Source organism: Galeopterus variegatus, unplaced genomic scaffold (assembly GCF_000696425.1).
Source record: "Galeopterus variegatus unplaced genomic scaffold, G_variegatus-3.0.2 Scaffold2601, whole genome shotgun sequence".
NCBI lineage: Eukaryota > Metazoa > Chordata > Mammalia > Dermoptera > Cynocephalidae > Galeopterus > Galeopterus variegatus.
In genome coordinates, this window is record NW_007728712.1 from 99,266 (window position 1) to 124,504 (window position 25,239).

At 54.0% G+C, this 25,239-nt stretch overlaps 1 protein-coding gene across 1 annotated transcript; it reads right to left on the minus strand.

The window, feature by feature from the left end:
* Positions 1–1,068: 1,068 nt before the first annotated feature.
* ARRB1 (arrestin, beta 1) lies at positions 1,069–25,239 on the minus strand. The gene is made up of 16 exons (XM_008582398.1): positions 25,223–25,239; positions 24,608–24,638; positions 22,678–22,738; positions 19,459–19,503; positions 18,455–18,651; positions 17,094–17,153; positions 16,140–16,207; positions 14,075–14,210; positions 12,944–13,028; positions 12,400–12,472; positions 10,205–10,342; positions 8,891–8,974; positions 7,642–7,665; positions 5,318–5,388; positions 4,421–4,472; positions 1,069–3,081 (listed from the first exon to the last, which is right to left on the minus strand). The coding sequence occupies exons 1-16, from the start codon at positions 25,237–25,239 to the stop codon at positions 2,970–2,972; spliced, it is 1,254 nt and encodes a 417-aa protein (XP_008580620.1). The 3' UTR covers positions 1,069–2,969.

Genomic DNA, 25,239 nt, shown 5'->3' on the forward strand with positions numbered 1-25,239 from the left:
AGTGTGGGGCCGCTTGGTCAGCACAGGCCCTAAACACTTGACACAGGAAGAGCCAATACTGTGGGCTGGGGCCTAGTGAGGATCTGCCACCCCAGCTTCACTCCAAGGTCTCAGACTGGAGACTTGACTCAAGAATGGAGAGGAGCCCTGCAGAGAACACTCGGTCATGTTTGGGGGACTGGGGTGGGGGTAGGGGTATGTTGTCTGGAGCCGACCAGACTCCTGGAAAGATGATCTGGGCCTTCCCCTTCTGGAAGAAGCCAAAGGAAACACTTTGGCTATGCACACAGCCATGTAGGACGGCACCTGGCCAAGGGGCAAGTGGTACCCAAATCCAACCTGGGTGCCATTCACAAAGCTGTGCGTTCCAGGGTAGGTCTGAATCCAGCTGGAAGGGCACCATTTTTTAATTCACATCAAGGCACTGTGAGGACCAGCAGCAACCATGGAGGCCTGAACACAATGACCCCTATAACTTTCCCGACTGTGCGCTTCCTGAGGATGGGCTGGGACTGACCCATCTCTGCGTCTCTGTGCTGCAGACACAGCAGAGATGTTGTCAGCAAAGGATGGTTAGGCTGAATTTGACTAACTTGACCATCACTCTTGTGCAGTCCTGGCTCAAAGAACAAAAAGATAGATAGGGCTCTGGTGCTTGCCTGCAGCTAGAGAAATTTCAGTTAAACCGCACTGGGTGAATGTGATATTGAGGGGGAGGGAGCTCAAGAAAACAGCCTGACAAATCTTTTCTGCGTGTGTGTTAGGGGTGGGGGAAGAGGTTTGCAGGGGAATGGTCAACCCAAATGCTGATGGGTCTTATATCAGCCCCAAAGCTTTCAGAGGAAGACACTGGATAGGACACACTTGCCATGTGCTGTCCCAACACCTCCTCAACTCTCCAGCTGCCCAGATGAGGTGCAAACTGCCCAGCAAGCTCCAGTAGGGGCTGGGTTCCCAGGGGACCTGCAGCTAGGACCCCAGGACTGGCCAGGAAAGCATGACTGCCACGAACTGACTCAGGGTTCTTGGGTTGAGTGTTCATGAGATTCTAAAGGTAAAGTGCTAGGCTTGTGGACTGGGTAATTTTACCATGGGAAATGGTTGTACAGCTCACCCCCGGGAGGCACAGGACTGAAAAGGGTTGAGATTCAACCTGTATAATAAAATTTTGTTATCTCCCTTTTCAGGCAAGTATGGAACAGAGATGGAAGGGAACAGAAATTGAGGGATCCCATCCCCCTGCTAATCAATATATTTGTTTGGGTAAACCTCAGTGTGTTGCATCCAACAGGGGGCAGTAAGGTACTGGAGGCCCCATCACAAGCCCCTGTCCCAAGCCTCAGCAAATATAAGCTCTGTCCCCCCTTGCTCAGGCCCTAGGGCAGAGCAGCTTGTGGCCACAAGCTTGACAACTGGTGACCCCCAATGGGCACAAGAAGGGCCCTTCCCAGGCCTGGGGGGGGGGGGTCAGGTGTGCTGTAGGATCTTGCCACCTCTGAGGTCCAATGAATCCTCTCTGGAGGCAGACAGATCAGTCAGCAACTCTGCCTCCACACACCAGACCAGAAGCTATAATGTTCACAAATTCTTACAGGCTAGAGCTGGGAGGGCCCTTTGTGATCCATCTGGTCAAACCTCTTGGTTTTCCAGGTGAAAAACCAAGGCCCAAAGAGGGAGGGAATTTGCCCAAGGTCACACAGCAAGTTAGCATCAAAGGCCAGGCAAGAATACCTTTTAACACTTCCTACCTCATCACCTGGGAGATGTCCCAGCTCCCAATCATGCCAACACCAGCCAATGGGTATTGGGTACCCATGCCACTGGGAACTACTAAAGGTCACCAACTCCCCAAGGGAAGAAGGGGTTTTGCTACCCAGCAGCCTCCTTCCCTTTGGGTGAGGGCATCTCGATGGGCCCGGCCACCTTCTGGGAAAGGACCCCTTTTGACTGTGGCATGGTGGCCTCGGGCACTCTCTTCCAGCCTGCAGGGCCAGCTGAGCCCAGCCCTGGAGAACTACAGGGGAAGTAGGAGGATACTGGTGGCCCCAGCCCCCTGGGACCTCCAGCCTTGCCTCCTGCATGATCATCTGAAATCCACAAAGGAAGGGACACAGGGCAGACTCTCATCTTCCCACCTCTGCCCCTGTCTCTGAGAAACCTCCTCAGGAGTCTCAGCTCACTCTGCCAGGGGCTGGTGCTTGCTGAAGACCACCCCTCTGTGCATATATATATAGACAGTCCACACACGTAAAGTACAAGGTAGCTAAGGAGTCATATCCTGACAGTTCTGAAGTGTGCTTGGGCTAGTTTGCACATCTTGCCTTAGTCTAGGTAACTGCTGGTAAGAAAGTCAGTGCAGTTGCTTCTGTCCACTCCTGGGGTCTATGACCTTTCACCAATGTCACTGTCAGACACAGAGGGACCTGGGGCAGGGATGAGGGTAGAGGTCTTTGGTGGGTCCGAGCTGCAAAAAAGCATTGAGAATCTATCCACAGGTCTGCCCCTCCAGCCAGAAGGGGGTGGCCTCCAATGCGGTCATCTTTTAGCTGCCAGAACTGTGTTAACCACCTGGGACTGTGGACGTCTTCTCATATGTCTTCAGCCCTCATCCCCACCCCTGCAAGTCCTCATGCCCACAATCCCCATGCCCCTCATGCCCCATCCTCCCCTTTCTGCTCCCCAGCTCCAGTCAAATGCCAAGGCCAAAGCCGTGGTGGCCTTTCTGGGAGTCAGTGTGGAGCCGACGGGGGACAGAGCAGTGACCGCAGAGATGAGGCTGCAGGCGATGCACTGTGGTCCTGTTGCATGGTGATGTGGGGCCAGAGCTGCATCACCGTGACCTGGAAGACCACTGGGGCCCCCTGGCAGAAACTGGAAGAACAAAGGGAAGAGGAAACCAGAACAGGAAGACGAATAAGCATCCTAGAGCACGAGTGACCTGGGGCTGCCTGGGGGAGGCGGGCCCCAGCCTATCTGTCGTTGAGCTGTGGAGAGCCAGTACCGTCCTCCTCTGCCTCCTTGTCATCCTTCATGCCTTTCAGTCTCTGGCGGGCAAAGTCCTCAAACACAATGTCGTCATCACTGGTGGGAGAGACAAGGAAAATGTGGCATGTTTGCAGGGGCAGGGAGGGCAGGCATCTCCAGAAGCCCGGCCAGATGTGACTCAGTCTGGCTCTGGGGCCCTGGGGAGAACCACAGCATCTGAGGTCTCTGGCCTCCAGGGCTGACCTTGGGCAGAAAGGCCTGCCAGGCTAGCACCTCTGGATGCCCACCTGTGGCAGAGGAGACGGTCACATCTGGACTCAGGCCAGTTGTGAAAATGCCAGAGTGGGGCATGAGTTTGACTCTCATGCCTAAGGGCTAGAAAAGTGACCGGGTTCTTGAGGAGTTGGGGGAAGTGGTGTGGTTCTGTGGCCAGAGGAGAAATTATTCCCACTGTGAGAGGCCAGGCCACTAGCGGTTTCACAGCATAGTCTGAATTCCCCAAGAACCGGCCCAAGAAACCCTATGCACTCACCCAAAAAACCACCCTTAGGAAGCATTCCTGTTTCTGAACAGGAAGAAGTGAGTTTGGCTTAATGGAAGAGAAAGCCTCCAACACCCTTTCTCCTGGGAAGTGTCAGCTCATATTCTACTCAGAGGGATCCTGGATAGGAGAGGGGTTGGGGTCGGGAGTCTAAATAGGGGGCAGAGGAAGGGCACGGGGAAAGGAGAGGCCTAAGTGGGGTTTCAGGACTAAGGACCGCTGCTAAGAACAGCAAATTCCCTTCTACCGTAAAACATGTCCACCCAGATGTCCCCAGGGGGTCCAGCCAGCCATGGAGGGCATCCTTGTGGGACCCACATCTCAGATTTCTCCTGGGGGACAAGGAAAGGGTGGCTTTGGAGCTGGAACGAGAAAGCTGCTTGGCCCTGGAGGTGGTTCCTGCTGTCCGCCCAGGTCATCCCCCTCTGCCACTGTCTGGTGACGACAGGATGGCCTCTGACCGCAGGGAAATCTGCATCTCTTGGTCCTCAGGAGTCAGGAGCAACAAGATGCCCAGACCCTTCCCCACCCCACAGCCTGATGCCACTGGTTGGGCATGGGTGGGACAGGAGAGCCGAGCCCAAGGCCACGAACCAGCCCTGTGTGAGCTGAGCCGGTGCTGTGGATGGACGAACGGACTGACGGACGGACGTGCAAGGACGAGGGAGGAAGACAGACCCCACCAAGGCAGGAGGAAGAGGAACAGGCACGGAGGGTCCTTCAAGTCACATGCAGGCAAGCGGGTTGCTGAAGAGGCGAGCAGAGGTGGCTCTCAGCAGACGGGGTTAGACCAGCTGCTCCTCAGGGTTAATAAGCATATATGCAAATGACCCCTCCGCTCTGCCCCACCCCCACGGCCCACCCCCCAGACATCTGCAGGCAGGTTTGGCTTACTTTGTGTCAAGTTCTATGAGATTGGTATCTACTGGCGCCTCGTTCTCTGGAACTAAACACAGGGTGGACAGGTGGGCGCCCAGGGGTTAGTGAGTGGGTGGGCATCGGGGGGAGGATGGGCACAGGTCCCCACCCCGGGACAACCAGAAGACAGGGAGGGCAAAGGAGGAAGGGGAGTGGAGAAGGGGGAGGCTCATCCCTGTCTTGAAACACCCAAATTATCTTAAGTGCAGGGAGAAGGGTACAGGGAGGGCCTCGGATGCCCACTGGAGCCCCCGAAGAGCAAAAAAACCTCTGGACCCCTGTTCCTTTTGACAGGTCTCCAACATGACTCAGATTAATTTCTTGCATGCATGACTTGCACTAACTCTAAGACAATCATTTTTCTTATATTTTAACATCTCTGAACTTGGGATGTGTTTTATAGTCAATGGCATTTCACAGTTTAATTGTGGGAACATTGTCTTCCTTTGTGGTACATACTATAATGTTCTCTTTCAACTAAAACACTCTTAGATTCAATGAAATATGACCAATCTGGCATCACTCAAAAAAAAAAAATGATGGGAATGGTATGTCCAGAGGTCATCATATCCATGCAGCCCCTTCTCCTACCACATGGGACCTAGCCCACGACTGGGTGCAAGGTAGGGGCTCAAGGCATGGGCAAGGAGCTTCCTCCTGCACTCCCAGCCTCCTGCTCCCGTTGAGACCAGAAGCCAGGCCTCGCCGGACTTGTGGGCCCCACAGAAGATCCTGGGGAGCTGGGGACAGGGAGACACTGAGCTGAAGGCTAACCCAGAGGGAGATGGGGTGAGGGGCTAACATGGTAGTGAGTGGAGAAGGGAGTCAGCTATGTGGAAATCCCTACCCCAGTGGCCCACAGATCCTGCTCACCTTCCCGATGCGGGGGGTCCTCTTTGGGCTTGGGGTGCATTAGGGTGAAAGGCAGCTCCACAGCCACATCGCTGAAACAGAGACCCAGACCCAGTCAGCCGTGAGCCAAATCTCAGGCTGTGAGACTCAGTGCCTTGTTGGTCTGAAGACTGGAAAGGTTTTGTGGTCAGAGGAGGAAGGTCTGAAATCTGGCTTCCAGGACCAGTTCTGCCAACCTCTGAGCCTCAGTCTCTCTAGGACTAGGACTTGAACTAGGAGACCTCTTCTCCTGGATCCAGAAAGGAAAAGGATGGCCCAGGGCAGTGTGCACAGTGGTCACTGAGTGGCTCCCAATATGCCCTGGGACTGTGCCCACCTCAATTGCCACATCCACCCCAGCCTTCCCTGACACTGCCATTCCCAACCCCCAGTTGGGACCCCTCCCACCCTCACTCCATCCCATCTCCCAACAGCTCTAGGAGGCTCCTATAAAAGTGCTTAGGTGACCCTAGTCCTCTGCCATCTGGATGAAGCACTGTTGAGGTCGGTTTCATCAAATTTGAGTGGGATAGGGCCCAGGGCCCAGGCCTCAGGGCTGTCCACACTGTGCACAGAGATTTACAGCCTTGTGGGGCAGGCAGGCGAGGACGGTGGGGAAGAACTGGCCATCAGCCAATGCCTCTGGCCAGGCCTTCTCTGCCCTTGGCCCTGACAGACAGAATAACAAGTGCAGACATTTACACGGTGCTGACTCTGTGCTAAGGGCTATTCTAAGCCCCTTCCATAGAGTAACTCATTTAATCCTCACAGCAACCCTATTATTATCATCCCCAATGTGAGGACTGGGAAACTGTGGCACAAGTAGATAAAGTATCTTGTCCAAGGCCACACAACTTTTTTTTTGTAGCTGGCTGGCAGGGGGATCCGAACCCTTGATCTTGGTGTTAGCAGCACTGCACTCAACTAATTGAGCTAACTGTCCAGACCCACACAGCTATTAATGGTAAGTGATAGAAGATCCTGGCTCCATAATTCACACTCTGAACCACTGTATGATAGCAGCAGAACTGAGATGGACAAAAGCAGCCCTGCAGACTCCTCCCAGCTTGGGGAAGCAGCACCCTAGGAGACCCCCTGCAACTGTGAACGCCTCCAGGCGCCAACCACATCTCACTGATCTTGTTGCCCAGGGCCCAGCAAGGAAGAGGAAGGGACGGGGAATGGACGGGTCAGGGCATAGTCTGTGCAACCAGAAGGGTCCGTTTGGCCAGGCCCACCACTCAGTGGTGGAGCACTCTACATCTCTAAGTGTCACTGAGCTCATCTGGAAAACGGGGATAACAACGCCTCCTTTGGGGAACCAGCGGAACTTCCAGATGATATAGGTAAAAGGCCTGGTTAAACCGTGAAGCTGTGCCTGCCAGAATCATTACTTCCCCTCAATGGGAATACAGGGGTTTTATAAGACTGTCAAAACTCTTTGGCTTTTTTTTCCTTTTTCTTTCTTTTTCGTGTTTTTGCTTCCAAAGAGGTTTGCTTCTCAAGGTTCACTTTGAAGAGTGAGCTATCAAATGGAAGCCGGTGGAGGATTGAGTTTGCCAACCTTCACTAAGGTCATACAGGATGTAGATGGAAGAATCTGGACCTCAACCTTCCACCAGGCCGTAAGTGCAGGGGCGTATATCATTCCTCTCTGGGACCTCGGCACCAAGAACAAGCCTGGGCACAAGTCTGGGTTCAGGAAATTTTTGCCGAATTATACTAAACTGAGTTGAATTGAATTCGTTTTACCTCCAAATTAGATTGATTTCTTAGGATGAGCGACATTGCCATCTTTTAACAGCAGGAGGCCAAACTGCCATGTTTGAGACACACACATTTTTGGAATGTCAGTCCATCCAGCTGGCTACAAGGGAATCTTGTCACAAAAGTGGATCTCCTCAGGACCTCTCCTTAGCAACACTCAACCAGCAAGTAGCTAATTTAGCGTAGGAGTTTACCACAGAGCCTGCACTTCTCCAGGACATCCTATAGTTCAGGTGATCAGTAATTCGGACAGGCCTCTTAAGGGCTGCTCCCCAGACCAAGGTAGCTGGGCTTTGCTGTCTGTAAAGTTCCCTGTCCCTTGGATGGGATGGAAAAGCAGGTGAGGTTTTTTAAGAAGACGAATCTCCCTAGCCCCTATGGAGAGGGTTCTAGCCCCAGCACACACCAGAGCCTGGCAATCTGAAGTGAATGCTAAGATTCCTTCCAACCCAGCACCCTGTGGTTCTGGTCAGTCAAGACCAATGGTCTCTGGGCTCTCCAGGAAGGTGGGACAACCAGGTCAAAGGAAGGGACTTTACCTGGATGCAAGATCTCCCAACAGGCTGGGTGGGTCAGAGGAGGCGGGAGAAGTGGTCAGGAGAGAGTTCAGAGAGGAAGAAAACAGAAAGCACATTCATTCACCACCTTTGCTGCCCCAGGATAGAGACCCAGGGGGCACACTCCCCCACCCCTGTGCAGCTCTGACTGCTCCTTCAGGGACACCCTGAAATGGCATTAGCCCCGCCCAGGGGTACTGAGATCCAGGCCCAGCTCTGCAAACCCCCTTAGCCTCCTCATCTATAAAGGAGATGTAAAAGCTAGCCCCGTGCTGCCTGCTCCAGGGAAGGCCGAGACTACCTAATGGCAAAAGGAAGCACTTTAGGGGTCACCAGGAGCATGTGGAAGGCTATGGGTCACAGGACACAAGACTTGGGATTGCAGGGCTTGCAGTTTTGAGTTGTCCTATAATATGTGGTATTACACACTGCCACCTGCAGAGAGGTATTATTCTAATAATAAAGTGGACTGAATGTCTAATGCTATTTAGCTTTAACATCTTTTCATAAGAATTTATGAACTAAATTAGGAGAAAAAAATCTCTCTGACAAATTAGGAATCCTAATTCTAGGTTTATAACATATAGGCTTAATATATGGGGAGATGTGGGAGTTTTTTCTGAGCCTCCACCAAACTGTGCTCCAGGGCAGGGGTTATGTCTGGTCCACTGCTGTGACCCCAGCACCCAGCCCCATGACCTGAGGTTAGGGGAGGATATTTCAGAAAATGTTTGGGGAACTGTTTGGACCTCTCTTTCCTCCTCTGTAAAATGGGAAAGTCTGACTAGCTAGCAAATCCCCAGTCCAGCTCTGGGATTCCCAGCCCCTTTAGCCATTTCCCCAGCAGATCAGCCTGGGCATGAGTGGGGCGGGTGCTGTGCCCGAGCTGTGACGAGGGGCACGACACCCCTGGGACCCCACAACACAGCCTCTGAGGATGCCCACCGCCCCCCTCCCCATGCCCAATCTTCAGTGTGAGGCCCAGACCCAGGATAAAGAGGAGGAGGAGGAGGAGGAGGAGGAGGAGAGAGAGAAAGAGGGGAGGGACAAGGGATGGGCTGAGGGCCACTAAAGGAGGGGTAAGGAAAGGGACAGGAAGTCCTCAAATCCATTCCTTCTGCAAAGGTGGATGCAGCTAAAAGGTCGGACAAACAGGCAGAATGGGACAGGGGGCTGTGGGCTTTCAGGACACTCTGCACTCCAGGGTCTAGGGCTGGGCTAGAGCACTCACCCGCCCCGAGACACCACCAGCTTCACTTTCACTTTGTAGGAGACGATGATCCCCAGGATCTCACGGTTGGCTCCTTCCCTCAGCCTGCAAGGTGACACAGGGGGACTAGTCTGTGGGGGCTTACTGGGTGGGTGAGACATGGCAGGGGGTGGGTGCGGTGGAGGGCAAGGCCATCCATCCCTCTTCTGGGCCACTCAGCCACCATGTCCAACAGAGCCCAGTGTGTGCCCCACCCCCTGGGCCCAGTGGAAATGAGAAAGGTGAGCTGCCCTTGGGCAGTGGGAGCTGGGATCCTGAGTTCCAAATGTGGCCATGAGACTCGCTCACTGTGTGGCCACAGAAGCCCCTCTCCCTACCTGGACCAGCATCCCCGCAGGGCAGTGAGAGATGGGCCTGCCTACTCTCAGAGAATCAGGTTCTGCTTCTCACACCAACAATTTTGTGCTCAGCAACCCATGAGCAGAAAGGGCTATGAGTTCAGAGAGGGTGAGGGCAGTGGGGGTGGAGGTGGGGTGGTCAGGGAAGGACTTCGCTGAGGAAGGGGTGCCTCCCTTAGGTCCTAAGTCCTGTCTAGGCAGGATTTGAGCCAGGGTAGAGAGGGGGGCAAAAAGCTTGGAGGTAGTGGGGACCTGTGGGGGGGGATGGTGAAGGACCGCCAGCCGGAATCTGTGTTGGGCACGGTGGGCAAGGGTGCCACCCTGGCAGGCCAAAGCCCCACTGAAAGGCTACACCTCAGCAGGGAGGACCAGGGGGTTCCCCACACCCCCAGGGCTCTGCTAGAGCAGGGCGGGATAGAGGAGTTGGTGATGACCAGGGGGCAGATGCCCTGGGATCCCTGGCTTTGAGGGTCACTCCACATCTGGTCTAGCCCAGCTCACCACCCTTGTCTCTCCGGACCTTCCCAAGCCCCTCCTGTTCATCCTCTCCCGCTAGGACCCTTCCAGGAGCCACACCTTCCTCTGGCCTTGCTCTCCCTCAGGGACACACCCTGTCTTATTGAAGACACTAAGCCAGGAGCTACTGCCTCCTGCAGGAAGCCTTCCGGTGTGCCTCCCTCAGGCAACCTGGCCAAGCCAGCACTGACTAAGCGAGCGTGGTATAGTGGCCCACCTTGTTTTCTGGGTCACCCTGGGCAAGGGTGGGAGTAGGGGTACAGCCTCCCTGATGAGTCAAGCTGCTGAGAAAGGGATCTGGACAAGCCTAGGGGAAAGGGTAGCCGAGCCTTGTCCTTGCACTGGGAGGACCAGAGAGGGTGTTGACCCATGTGGGGGGAGTTGGCATTGAGAGCCTGGGACCAGGAGGGCGGGTCCTCACAGGGTGCTGGAGGCCAGGTTCGTGTCTTCATGCTTGAGCTTCCCGTCCAGGGCAAGGCCCCGTTTCTCTCGGTTGTTGGCCAGGAAGGGGGTCAGCGTGTACACCTTGCAGAACGTTGAGCTGGGTGCCACTGTGTCACTGGGAAGAAGGGAGGGAGGCAGGTGTAGAGATGGCCCTCCCAGAACCAACCCAGCCAGGACATCCAGGCTGGCCCTGCTTCGGGCCTCCTTCTCCCAACCTCGGTCCCCCAATTGCAGGGACCACTCGGGCCAGGCCCAGCTCCGGCAGAAAGACTACTGCTACCCGGACAGACGCAGCTAACACTCTCCACACAAACAGGACTGACTCTGAGATGTGCTGCGCTAGAAAATTATCCTAGACAAACAGCACAGTGCTAAGCAGTACCTTTATTTTTAAAATTACAGCTACACACAAACCATGAATGAAGCTACTAGACATCCATACGCCCACCACCTGGGCTCTACGCTGAAAACTCTCCTTGTAGCTTTATCACATATCTGTTCATCACGTATAGGGTATTTTTTTTTTTTTTGTCTTTTGTCTTTTTCCATGTCCGGCAACGGGATCGCAACCCTCGGTGTTGCTCCCACGCCTCGCTCAGCCAGTGAGCGGGAACCGGTCTGTATGTGGGATCCGAACCCTTGGGCGGGAGCGCCGCCGCGCTTCCCAAGCGGCGCACTATCCAGTGCGCCACCGGGCTGGCCCCACGTATAGGGTATTTTTTTTTTTTTGTCTTTTGTCTTTTTCCATGTCCGGCAACGGGATCGCAACCCTCGGTGTTGCTCCCACGCCTCGCTCAGCCAGTGAGCGGGAACCGGTCTGTATGTGGGATCCGAACCCTTGGGCGGGAGCGCCGCCGCGCTTCCCAAGCGGCGCACTATCCAGTGCGCCACCGGGCTGGCCCCACGTATAGGGTATTTTGATTGTTCCATTTTTTTGTTTGTTTTTGCTCCATCCCCCACCCCGCTTTTCAACCAGACAGCTGGTGTGCAGCAGACAGCAGGCAAGCCTTGGAGCCAGATGACCCAGGTTCAAGCCCCAGCTTTGCCACCTGCCAGCTCTGGGAGGCTGAGCAAGTCACGTCACTCTGACGTCATTTCCTCATCCACATACTGGGGCTGCAGCAACCCCAGCCCCACAGGGTTCATGAGAATTAAACAGCACTGTGATCATAAATGCCTCCGCACCCATCCATGCTGATGTTTGCCATGCAGGTGCTGCCACTGTCTGCAGGTTTAGGATTTTCCACTCTCTGGGGATAATATGTTACTCTGGCTCTAGATCACTTCGCTTTTACCCACCCCTCGTCAGTAATCTATGCCTCATGGCTTTCATTATATTTTTAATCAACAGTGGATATAAGAAATATCCAGCAGTGGGGGGATGTTTGAACTAATCATAGCATGTTCGTTCACCTACAGGACATTAAAAACTCTCTGAAAGACCATATAGTAACATTTTTACAATGTTTTTAAGTTGCAAAAAATATTAAGTAAATGCACATATACATGTAAAATTCCATAAAATGCGATTGCCAAAAAAAAAAAAAAAATTATTTGCAGGGTCAGGAAAAAAACTGCATGTCCTCTGATGAAGCACCTAGTTCCTTTAGGTAAGTAAAGATGTTTCACTTGACATCCCTCCTCCTGCCTTAGTTGCCAACAAGCTTGGGACAAAGTTCTATGCTCAACCATAGTAGCTCTCCTCAAACTTAGATTTTTTTTTTAATATAATTATTCTCTATCCTCCCCCACACAGCCCCTTATACCCAATGGGCTGGATTACTCCTTTATCAGACAAGGAAAGCTGCGTACCTACTGCTGTACTTCCTTTGCCTTGGCTACCGGGAAGTTCAGAGCAAAGTATCTCCCCACAACCTTGGTTTCTCATACAGTGTAACTATTCTCTCCACAGCCCTGATCTCCTTACTTTCATTAGCTCTTTTTTTGTCACTCAAATTTTAGTGGGTCTCCCCTTGACTGTAGCATGCATCTTCTTGTAGCTAAATCAGGTGGGTGCTTTCTAAAACGCGCTTCAGGAGCATCTACTCTGAGTGGCAAGCCCCTAGCCCTCTGCCAGATGGAGGGTAGCTGCCTGGGCCAGTAACTGAACCCAGAGCCTCTCTTTCTCCCACCCAGTTCTGCTCGTCCAAGGCCAGGCTTGTGCTTACTTACTCAGCCTCTTCCATGGCAACGGGGCACTTGTACTGGGCTGTGTTGAAAAGGCAGATGTCCGCATACTGGCGCACTGCAGAGGGAGAGGGAACGGAGGCCGGATGAGCGGGGATGCAGCTCCCAGGAAGCATCTCAGGCTTCCCCAAGGTGGGGATGTTCAGCCCCAGGCAATGGCCAGAGTCCACCAGCGGGGACCTCTGCAGGAGCCTACTCCCATCCTCATCCAAAGGGTAGCCCCAAACACACACATTCCCTGCCATAATCAAAGTCTTCCCTTCAAGGACAGCTTTGTCCAGAACCCGGGAAACCTAAGAGAGAGGTGGCTTAAACAGTAAACTTTACCTGACCAATAAGCAGCCTGCGTTACCAGACTCGAAAGCCTTACCCTTTGGTTCAGAGCAGGCCCTGAGCAAGACTTCGGTAGTTACATATTTACAGCAGTGATTTACAAGGCTCTTAACAAGAGGAGATCCTTCAGCTACACTGAACCCTTGGGAGCATTCCCCCTGGCCCGTCCCGTGAGCTGACCCGCTCCCAGGGATACCCGAGATCTTGATCTTCTTCACTGTCTTGTTGGTGTTGTTGGTGACGTGGACATTGACGCTGATGGGTTCTCCGTGGTAATAGATCTGGGAGATGTAAGAAGGGACACTATTGACGGGGAGGATACCAAAGTTCTAGGCAAAGGGGAGGGAGAAGAGGCCCCAAACTAACCTCCAGGGGTTTCCTAAACCTTGGCCATTCTGACATTTGCCCCAAGTTCATCAGCCATTTCCCACTGATACTAAAGTGGCATTGAAGCCACCAAGCATATTAGCCTTCAGTTCTTTGTGGAACCCTTAAAAAATCATTGAATTAGAAGGTGATATTCTTGGGCGCCTATCCTGGCTTGGCCACCAGTAATAACGACAGCAGTAATAATAATGATGATGATAGTGGTGTGAGCCTGGATAGGTTATCTAAGCCTCAGTTTCTCCCTCCGCACACAAAGGGGTTGGATTGGGCGATGTCATGAGTCCCTGTGGCTCTGATGGGCTGGGATTTTAGATGCAGGAGGGTCTGGAAGCAGCAGAGGAAAGGTGAGGAACCGACCAGCTCACTGAGGGAACCAGCTCTAAATTCTCACCAAAGGGCCTCAACTCACATCTTGCTCCAGGCCCTTGCCTTCGGCTGTCCATGGGAGAGGGGATGCCCACACCTAAAGGTGGGGCCAGCCCAAGATCAAAGCAGGTATCAGTTGGCTGGTTTTGATTCAAAGCCTGGGGCAGGGGGTAGGTTCCCTTCCTTCCACAGGGTTTGGCAGGGTTATGGCAGGGAGTTCACGGGCCACCTCTGTCCCCCTCTGCAGAGCTGGTTGGTCCTTCCCACTGAGCCTGAGGCAGGCAGTTGGTGGGGGTGTGAGGGGAGATGGCCAGAACTCCTCCAGAGGGTACACTGCTCCCTTCTGAAGTCAATCACACCTCTCAGGCTCATGCCCCTCTCTGCCACTCCTCTGGGCTCAAGAGACTTCCCCAAATCCTCCAAGAGAGGTCTCAAATTCCCTGAGCTCTGTGGTTCTAGGGCTGGGGACAGAGTTCTTCCCTGAAGGGTCCCTGGAGGCCAGGAGAGAGCTGGGAGCTAAGGTCCAGGCCCTGGCAGAGCAGCCCCCACCCCCTGCCACGTCTGAGCCTCCTACCTCCTTATCCAGGGAGGCCTCGAGGTGCAAGGGCTTGTCCGACATGAGGAACTGCCTGGTGGTCTCAGCTGTGGGCTGGGGGCCAGGCTTCTCTGGGGCATACTGGACCTTCCGGATGACCAGACGCACAGAATTCCTAACAGAGATGGGTGGAGTAAAAGGTAACCAGAGTCACCTGCTTCCATCCCCTTTCCTTGTGATCCTCGCATTCCTCTCCTCCTCAAGAGACTGCCATGGCTCCCCATCGCCTTAGAATCCAGCCAGACTGCAGAGGTTGGCATAGGGGTCTTGTCACCATCCGGCCCCACTCCATCCTCCCCCATTCTGTCCCAGAACCATCCTGTGGCAACACTTCACTTGGGTCTGTGTCTTGGTACTCAGCAGGATGTAAGAAAGGGACTGGTTTCACTACCTGCCTCCCTATATCACCTAATAGTGCAAGCTCCTCAAGGACAGAGATTTTTCTCTAAATTGCTCACAGCTATATTAGCAGCACCTGTGATATGATAAACAGCTGTGAAGTACTTAAGTAAAAACATGCAGAGGGGACAGAGGCTACAGAAGAAGCTCGGGAGCTTGGGGAGGTGTCAGAGTTCAGTGAGGGGGTGAGGATTCAGTCAGGGGGATGCAGGCTAGTGAAGAGGATAACCTCAGTGAGGTGACCCCAGGTGAGATGGGCTCAGTGGAGGTGACGGGCTCAGGGAAGACACGAGGACATGAGGAGCTGGTGAGGGGACGAGGACTCAGTGAGATGGTCTCTGTGGCATTCTGGCTATGCCAGCATCCCCATTTCTCAGATAAGCCGCTTGCAGTCCCTGGAACCCGAGAGCCAGGATTAAACTCTCAGTCCTAGCTCTCCTCTTACGAACTATATGACCTTGAGTAAATTAACCTCTCTGTGCCTCAGCTTCCTCATCTGTAAAATGGCGACGACAGCAGGACATACTGCTTAGGGTTGCTGTGAGGATTAAATCTGATCATGCATGTCCAGCACTTTGAACACGTCTGGAGCCTAACAAGCCTTTGATAAATGATAGCTACTATATCCTTATTACTAGTAACTCTTTGGTGTGGACTTAAAATGTCCTATTGGTGGTGGGGTGAGGGTGGTGGCTCTCAATGCTGCCTCCTCTTCCTTGCTCTGGCCAAGCCCCCTTCCACAACCCACAGTGCCCGTCTTCTGCCCTGGTCTTAGGTCTTAGGAGGAATAGGCGGACAGAGAAGCAAGGGAGAAGGGTCTCACCTCCCCACACATGCGAGCTGCCAGGGCTGCAGATAGGAATGCCTGCAATACATCCTGTAGCCACCAGGTGGCAAACTCAGCCCACTCCCTAAGGAGGCTGCAGGACCCTCAGGCAGCCTTCGGGAACCCTGCCCCAGGCTAGGCTGCAGGAGCATCAGAGTTGGGGGCTGAGACCAGCCATGCCAGGAGGCAGGGCAGGGCCGGCCTGACCCCAGGATGGCCAGGCATGAGATGTCAGAGCCAGCTGTTTCTAGCTGCCAGCCTGGGCTGTCTGCCCTGGACTCTGCATCTCCAGGAGAACGCTTCCCCTCTCTGAGACATGGGCTGACCTCCCCATCACACTCTCCTGGCTGGGTTCACTTTCTCCATTTCCCTCCTTGCTTAGAAGCCTCCGCTGACACACACACCCCACCTCCTGCTGATCACCTCCCAGGAGGAAACCTGGGAAATGGGGATGGCCAGGAAACATCCTGCTCACTGTTTAACACAATCTCAATTTAGGGAGTTTTCCAAAACAGCATAAAAAGCCATGTAATCTGGAGAGGATGAGACTAAAGGGAGATGAGGGAAAAAGCTGCTACAGTGTTGAAAAGAAAAACCGCTGCAGCCTGAGCCAGGGCAATTGAAGCCACCTCCCTCAGGAAGCCCTCCATGACCTACCAGCCTTACTCAGAGCTCCCAAGGCTGGAATATGCAGCCCCTCCTCGTCACTTCCAGGTATTGTTACTTATCTCCTCTTCGGACTTGCCCATCCTGTCTCCCTCCCTCTCCCGGCAGGCAGCCCACACTCCCCCACACCCCATACCCCAGCGACCTGCTCACCGCTTGTGGATCTTCTCCTCCAGGTTCTCTGCACAGAAGGCTTTGACTTCGTAGTCCACACCACAGGCCTATGGGGAAGGGGTCACTGACCACAGGGCCTTGGAGAGGCAAGGTCCCCAGTGCACGGCCTGTCCACCCTCTCATTTTACAAACAAGGACCCTGGACAGGAACACTGATCCTCTGGCCCAGTTGCTCCTTGGTCTGACTCTGAAGCCCTGATGCTCAGCCCCAGTGTTGTGCTGCCTCCTGCTGCAGCTCCCTCCCCGATCTGACCCACTGACTGAGCTGCTGCCCAACTCCCCACGACACTGCACATTCCAAACCACCCTAGCTGGACTCTACTCTCTGGACTCCTGCTCAGTCTGGGTGGCCATCTTCACCAAGGCTGCTGTCCAGAAATAGCAACAGGTGCCTGAGCAGCGCTGTTTAGGAGCACCTACCGTGTGCAGAGCCTGCACTGGGCGGCTTGCTTCGGTCTCACCCAACCCTTGAACAACACCAGGAAGCATATCCTATTATCTCCACTTCACAGATGAGGAAACGGGCTCAGAGGTCTGAGGCCTGGGGCACTAGTGATGTCACTTCTCTCTGAGCTTCAGTTTCCCCATCTGTGAAATGGCCATGATCGCACCTCCATACAAGGTTACTGGGCGGTTATGTGAGGCCAGCTGTAGGTCCAAGGACACTTTGGTCCTGTTGCAGCCAACACCACAGCCAGTGAGAGTGACTCAGGAGAGCCTCTGGACATGTCACTGAACGTGGGAGTGAGGCTGACCCTGTATCTTATGTGAAAATAGACTGGTTGTCTGAGGCAGGGCCAGCTTGGCCTAGACACAAGGAAGCTTCAGCAAGAGGGTGGTCCTGTGTGTCCAGCCCCTCCCAGGGAGAAAGCCAGGGAACTGGGGTCATGAAAGTCCTGGACCCACAGACATGCTCCTTCTGTGGTGACCCACCTTCCCTGTGTCTTCAGGCCCTGGCTGCAGCGTCACAGAGCATGGGAGGTTCGGAGGGATCTGTTAAGAAGACAGAAGGAGCCACCTATCGCACCCACCACCATCCTTCCCTGTGTGTCGCACCCCTGCCGCTCCGACACACATTCATCAGGGGCCCCTGAGGACAGGCCATGTCTCCCCCATCATACCATACCAAGCCATGCCCCACACTGGGCCAGAGTCCCTCCAGTAAAGCCAAGGATTTGAGTGTTCCTTATCTAAAGGGTTTGGCCCAGCGCAGTCCTCAGAGCAGTGGTTGAAAAAGATCTTTCCATGATGTCCACTGTGGCAGGCAGAATAATGGGTCCCCAAAGATGTCCGTGTTCTCACCCCAAAAACCTGTGACTATGTTATCTTACATGACAAAGGGGACTTTGCAGATGTGATTAAGTTAAGGACCTTAAGATGGAGAGATTATCCAGGCTTATCCAGGTGGGCCCAATATAATCAAAGAGTCAATAACGGAGGAAGCAGAAGGCAGAAGTGCCAGAGTGAAGGGACAGGAGAAAGACGTGACCGGCCACTGCCAGCTTTGAAGATGGAGGAAGGGCCATGAGCCAAGGAGTGTGAAGCTGGAAAAGGCAAGGGGCAGATCTCCCCGGAGCCTCAGGAGGAATACAGCCCTGCCAACACCTTGATTGCAGCCCAGTGAGGCCCAGTTTGGACTTCTGACCTCCAGAACTGTAAAATCCTAAATCTGTCTTGTTTTAATTGATGTTTAACTACCGCCAAGTTTGTGGTGATTTGTTACAGTAGCCATAGGAAACTAATACGCCTGCATGGGAAAGATGACTGTGTGTGTTCTCCACTCTCTCACCCTCATAGAAAGCTGGGGTGGGGGGGACTGCGCTGCATCCCAGAATCAGAGAGTTTAAGAAACAAGAAATTTTGGAATCCAAAATCTTGGAGTCTCTGGATTGAAAGGTGGCACGGCAGGAAAATCAGTTGTTTGCCATGCCTTGTTTGTGAGCTGGGTTGAGACAAGAAGGCAGCCAGTCTCAGGGGAAGACACCTTGAAGTGACTCAGGGGCCACAAAAGGTTCTTTCTTTCTCTCAGCAACTCCCTCAGCCTCCTCTCTCCTACCAATGACCTGGATTCAGGAGGGTCTAAGGAGCAGCCCAGAGGTAAGCGTGATGCCCACAGCAGTGGCCACAGAAGAGACACTTACCAGGTAGTGTAAATCACAGTGCCCCAGGTCCCAACGTACACTGGGAAACTGGGTGACACGGAGCGGCTGTCCCCACTGCCCCCATGTGCCTGCCCTGAGGACTTCCTAGAGATGGTGCTTCTGGAATGGGCCCCGGGGATGGCAGTCTCTGACCTCAAAGGTGAAAGGGTAGGCATGCTCGCCCAGCTTCTTGATGAGGCGCTCCTGCAGCCGCGTCAGGGGCTTCTTGTCCCCAGGGGCCGGCGGGAAGGACTGCACGTTGGCCACAAACAGGTCCTTGCGAAAGGTCAGGCCCAGGACATCCAGGTCCTCCCGGCCATAGCGGAAGGCGCAGGTCAGTGTCACATAGACTGTGGGGAGCAGGGGCCACTGAGGAAGGGCCTAGGGAGCAGGAAACAAGCCTCCCACCCCCTCCCAGAGCCCCAGCTGCAGCCCTGGGATTGGCCCAACCAGAGGCCCAGGCCTGTCCCAAGCTCTCTGCAGAGGGCTGTACTGTTTCCCCTTGTGATGTTGGGGCTGGTACTGGGTACCTGGAAGAGCCTCCCACAGCCTGGCCCTGGGAGGAGGTGGGAGCACCTGCTGGGCCAGTTCTGTCCTTGTCCCCCTTCCATTCTGGCTGGGCATGTGTGGAGGGGCACAGGAAATGGTCTGACAGGCCAGGCATGGAGGGGGGCTGGAGTCACTGGCAGGCTGGGCGGGTGGGCCTGGGGAAGGGGCAGGGAGGCAGTTGGGGGAAGGGGGACAAGTGCTGGGTGTGTCAGGAAGCCAGGGGCTTTGTCCCAGCCTAGTCCCCTACTCCTGAACTCCTGCTGATCATGGACAACCCCTTCACCTCCCCAGTATCCATTTTTTCTTCTGTTAAATGAGACCCTAACTCCTGCCCTGTTGGCATCCCAGCCTTGCCACAGTTGTGACATATTGATATGAAAGTGCTCAGGGCATTGGAAACATTTTCCCAAAGTGGGCACGGGGCAGGGCTGCCCCAGGCTGGAGGAGGTCAGCACTCCTGCTGTAGAATTCGCTGGGGCTTGGGGATGGGCATGGAGAGGCAATAAGATTAGCCTGTGTCCTGCCTGGGAGTCAGGGAGGCCCAGGGCTGGAGGTCGGTGGGGGAACAGGAGGCCCCTCGACAGGCTAAAGGTGGGGCCACAGCCTACCTCTCCTTTCTTTGAGATACTCAGGATCCACCAGGACCACACCATCTGGGGGAAGAACGGAGAGTGAACAGACCCTCCCAAGTTGAGCTTCCAAACCCCTGAACCTCCAACACCAACCAAAACCCAAATCCAACCATCTGTCCATCCCACAGCATCATGAAAGAAATGGGGCAGCCAGCACCAGTGACCCTCCACCTCCCAGCCTCCTCTCCACCCCACCCCAGGCCGGCCTCACAGCCCCGGCTGGTGACTGGCTACTTCTGTTCCTTCATCTGTTACTAAGATTGATAATATGGGTCCGAAACCCCCAGGACCAGGTATACTTTGGAATTTACAAGTTTTGAATTGTAGAGAGACAATATGGTATGTGTTCCACATATTCTGTAACACCCTCTGCAAGATCTGCACCCTGTCATCAAAGCCATCAGTACCTCACCAGGGAAACGTAAATATTCTCCCCAAAGGCTAAATAAGGCATAAATAGCTCCTATCAGTTCAGGCTGAATAAAGGAATCTTACACCAATAAAGGAATTCTGCACCAAACTTAAGAACAACTTTAGGTTTTCAGAGCTCTGTGGATTTGGAACCTGTAAATCAGGCTTGTGATCTGTAGTACCCACCTCATAGGACTCCTCTCCCTGACGTGGCCCTCAGAGGCAGTGAACAAGCACCTGGGTGTTCACCTTCTGCTTCAAGTCCTAGTCTCCAGTGGGCTCCAGAAGACTAACTGGTGGCATGTGTGAATGTGCACATGTGTAAAGTGCATAGGCGCATGAGCACTACGGAGAATGTGGAATGGGCTTCAGTGCCCCAAGGCCTGTCCTTGGGAGCAGCTGGATGGAGGACATTTTCTCTGGCCAGCACCACTGGCAGCCAGAAACACTGGCTCAGGGGTCACCCCCTTGCCTGGGATCCCCAGTTCATCTCCAGCCAAACCTTTCTCTTTCTCTCTTTCTCTCTGCCCACACTCTAACCCACCCCCACCCTAAGCTGCCCCTACGACCTCTCAGGGAATCTCAGAGGCCTTGTCTGGAAGTGAGTGGCTGGAGGATCCCAGTCCAACCCCAGCCCTGGGCAGGTCCAAGGTACAGCTGGTCAGGGAGTGCCTAACCTGTCCCCAGAGCCCCCCATGCATCTTCCTTCCTCTTATTGGGGCTGTCTCCTCTGAGCCACATCCTGCACTGAGCACCAGGGGCTTAGTAGAAAATCAGTGGAGAGGGATTCCCAGTGAGGGCACTTGACCCCACCAGAGGTCTCACAGGACAAGTAAGGGCCATTGATTAGAGGACTAAGGGGGAGGACAAGGCAGGCAGCGGAAGAGCATGGCCTGAGGCCTGGAGAACAGATTCTGGAAGCCAGTGGGAGGGGAGGGCCAGGCCTGATGCTAAATGTCCCATGAGCCAGACCAGGGACTTGCACTTGCGTCTGGATTTGAAGGGGAATAGTTAAGCATGTAGAGGCTATAATCAGATCAAGCCAAAGGGCAATGTCATGGTGGAAGATGTATTTCTCATTGTGAGTCATCTGATCAACGCTGGACCATGCCCCAGAGCTCTCTGGAATCCCCAGGGCCCCACTCGGGGCCTGGCAGGAAGTAGGTGCTCTGTGAACACTTGCTCTACAGCTCTCAGGGTGCCTGTGTGTGTGGAGGGGAAGCTGCTCCTGCTGGCTCTTGTCCCTCCCTTGGCCACCTCTGCTGTCCTCAATAGGCTGATGGGTGTGGACAACCTGGCCTCAGAGAGCCCACTGGAGACTAGGACCGGAAGCAGAAAGCGAACACGCAGGTGCTTGTTCACTGCCTCTGAGGGCCGGTTCAGGGAGAGGTCCGAATGGCAGAGGGGAATACCAAGCTTTAGGAGACACCAAACAGTGTCCCCAGAGAGACTGTGAGAGGCTGGAGAGGGAATGTGGGGTCATTCTGCTCCAGACCACAAAGGGGATAAGGGAAGGGGGCTGGAGAGAAGGTGGCTTCTGCAGCTTCCTGGCCCTGCTTACACCCCTCCGGCACAGGGACTGCCGGGGTCTCCTGCCCTAATGTCACAAAGGTCTTCCTCCTAGTGAGCTGATATCTGTTGCTGTGCTCTTCTCCCTTGTGTCTGTCTGGCCCTGTGGGCTCAGGACAGCCCCCAGGGACCTGATAAGAGAGGCCACATTCTCTGCACTTTTTTTCCCAAGCAATACTTTTTTTCCCAATTTCTTTACCTGGACTTGGCCTCAAGCAGTTTCCAGTCCCCATCCTCCCAACCTGTCACTTCCTTTGGCCTCACTTTGGTTTGTTCATGTCTCTCTTTAAAAATATCATTTAACCTTGATGGGTCTCACTGTGCCCGTTTGTAAAATAGGGGTAATTCTGGGCCTCCCTCCCTCAAACAGCCACCGGAAGAGGCAGTAAGACACAGGCTCTTCCAAAAAGAGCAGTGCTTCTTAACCAGGGGTGATTTTGCCTCCCATGGGGACATGTGGCAATGTCTAACCCTTTGATCATCATAACTGGAGTGGCAGGACTCCTGGCATCTAATGGGTAGAGGCCAGGGATGCTGCTAAAGACCCTATAACACACAGGACAGACCCCTCCAACAAAGAACTATCCAATCCCAAATGCCAGGAGTACTGAGGCTGAGAAACCCTGAACTCAAATAAGACCTCAGAAGATGCCTTCGGCCACAGCCCAGCCTCTGGCAGGACCCCCAGGTAGGTAAGGACAGCTCCCATTACAGAAGCACCAGGGTTTTTGCCTCCATCTCCCATCCTTTGCCATCAGGAGCAGCAGAACAAAAGGTTTTTGCAGAGCCAGACTGCCAGGTTTGAATCTGGGCTCCTCTACCAGCTCTGTGACCTGCAGCAAGTCACTGGGCCTCTCTGGGCCTCATACTCCTCTTGTGTAAAGCAGGGCTAATCATCATGGCCACCCCACCATCAGCTACATGAAAAGCCTTACAGCAAGCTGTGGCTGTCACCGTCATTGTCCTCTTCCTCCTTACTGTCATCAGGACCCCCTCCCTGTTTCTCACCTCAGTCCTTCCCACAAACTCCTCACGCAGCCCTCCCTTGAATGGGAAAGCAGCTGCGTGGTAAATAGGCGCTTGCTGACTGCAGCAGGAAGCCAGTCACACCCCATGCTTGGCACCAGCCCCTCTGGAGACCTGGGGGCTATTCCTGGGAGGCTTGGGCCAGCCTGCCTCCCCCTTCGCCTTCCTCCCTACCCTCCAGGGACTCACCCACAGGGTCCACGAGATCGATGTGGTCCACAAAATCCCGCTTTCCCAGATAGACGGTGAGCTGGGGAGAAGCACAGGGGATGTTAGCAGCTGCAGACCTAGAGGACACAGTCCCCTGCCCTGGAGGAAACCCTGAGAGTTGCCTCTGAAACTCCTAGACCCATCCCTAACTATTATCAAAACCCTAACTGGACTTGGACCCTTGCCTCAACCCTGATACTAAGAATAACAAACCCTTACAAAATTTTTAAAACACCTCTTCTCTCAAAACCCTACAAAAGAGTGTTTTTGTTCCCATTTTACAGATGAGGACACTGAGGCCTGGAGAGATCTTCGCACCAAGCACCACTGAGGGTGGAGTGACAGTGGCAAAGAAGTCTGCTGAGCAGGAGCACCAGGTGGCTCAGAGAGGGCGAGAGGAGGCCAGAGCAGGCCAGCGGTGCTGAGCGCTCAGGGGTTCTGAACTCTGGCTCTGGGTTCTTCAATTGCCCCTCCCCCAGTTCAGCCTGTCAGGGATCCACTTGTATGAGGCCTTGTTTGCCAAAGCACTGAGGAATTGGGAAGCTGGTGCGCCCCCACCTACTCCTAGCCAGCCTGAAGGGAAGAGCCCCCAAGCTAGAATTCCAGTGGCTCAAAGCCAAATCCAGAGTGTTATCCTAGAAGCTTCCTGGTCCTCAGTAATCCCTCAATCCTGGTGATTCTACTTCCATTGCGTTTCTCAAATCTATCCCTTTCAATCCCTGCAGCTGCCCTTGCCTAGAAGATGACACCAGCCCTCAGTGCTCTGTCTCCGGTAGCCTCACACGCCTTCCTTAGCGAGACCAGTTGTGCAAAGTTAACCATACTACTCCTGTATGAAAACCCTTTCCTCAGTGCCCAGAGGTAAGGAAGACAAATGGGTTTCATTCCAAGTGCCAGCTCTGACCGATTGGTAGGGGATGCCTGAGCCCTGGGCTGAGAAGGAATAGAAGAGGGAATGCTGGTGCAGCAAGGAAGGGTGAAGGGTGACTGGTGATGCCTGCTGTGTGTGCGGGAGGGGGATGTGGAAGTGCACGCAGCACTATGTGCCAACCCAGGCCAGGAGTCCAAGCTCCTAAGCCTGGCCCCAGGACTCGCCAGGACCCAGCCCTGCAGGCGCTCCCACCCCAGCTCCTGCTCCCTCTGCTTCCCTCTTGGCACTCTGATACTCAACTGCTTGGCATCCCCCCTCACTAGATTTTATGTTTCTGCCCAGAATGCCCCTTTTTACTTTGCCTTGCCTGCAAATGCATCCCTCCTAGAAGAAGCTGCCTCTGACCATCCAGGCTTGGTCCTGCAGCCCCTGGGCATCCCTGTATCTCGAACTTGCCACTTCATATTGAAGTGGTCGATTTCTGCATCTGCCTCTGCAATCTGGCTGTGAGTGGCACAAGCTGTGCCTGATTCATCTCAGTACACCCTGCCCCAATCCCCACCGGGCCTGGCCCAGAGCTAGTATGGAATGATGTCAATAATATCTATTTGCTGAACCTAGAGGAGAGCAGGATGCAGTTTGGGGACTTGAAGAAAGGAAGGAAGGGGGACAGGCCTTGGGAGCTGCCCTGGATAACAGGGCAATGCTAGGGTCCTCTCACACCAGCAGAATAGCCATTCACCGACCAGCTTGTACTCCCTTTCCTGCACTCACATTGAAGTCTCTCTACAATAAGCTGTCTCTCTCCAAACCAGAGCAGGGCTCCCTAAAGTCCAGGAAAAACGTTTCCTGAGAGGGCCCCCCCTCCAGATTGAGTGCTCCTAAGGACAGAGCTGTGTCATGCCTCAGAGGAGCAGGTCTACTCACTCCCACGGAGGTGTGCATTTCTGTAGAGATGCCATTTCCTCTGTTGTCCTGAGAGAGAATGACCAGAGTTTGGGGTTAGGGAGGAGCAGGGCGCATCTGTTACAGACTCACCTTTCCATTCGGGCTCGCCTTCTTGAACACTCTGCAGAGAAAGAAGTAAGGCCAGAGTTAGTGTGTCCTGCCTAAGGGTAGGCTCCTGCAGGCCACCCTGAGGCAAGACATGGACAAGGGGCCTGGAGTGACTTACAGGCACCACACAAGCACTGAGAGCCAGAACAGAGTCCGGCATAATCAGCTCTTACCATCTCCACCGCCACCTCCACCTAAGCCATTATGTCCATTAAAGCTCTCCTGGGCTACAGCAACAGCCCCTTGCAGTCCATTTTTCACACAGCAGGCTGAGGGACTCTCAAAATGTAAGTCCTCCAGCTCACGCAGAGGAAAAGCCTGGAGTGTCTGTGCTATGGGCTGAATGTTCCCTGAAAGTTCGTGTGCTGGAAACTTGATCCCGACTGTAACAGCGTTAAGAGGGTGGAAAATCTGACTATGGTATTTGAAAGGTGGGGCCTTTAAGAGGTGATTGGAGCCTGAGGACTATACGCTTGTGAATGGATTAATCCATTCATGGAGTGATGGATTAATGGTTTAACAGGTTATCAAGGGGTAGACTGGTGCTTTTCATAAGGAGAGCAAGTGAGCACATTAAAGCACTCTTGCCATTCTCACCGTGAGATAACCTGCAT

Coding starts and splice junctions, on each gene's coding strand:
- ARRB1 (XM_008582398.1), bottom strand. Junction 10,343..12,399: donor GTTGCCATGGAAGAGGCTGA/GTAAGTAAGCAC, acceptor CCTTCTTCCCAG/TGACACAGTGGCACCCAGCT. Junction 5,389..7,641: donor TTGGGAGATCTTGCATCCAG/GTAAAGTCCCTT, acceptor TCTCTGTTTCAG/CGATGTGGCTGTGGAGCTGC.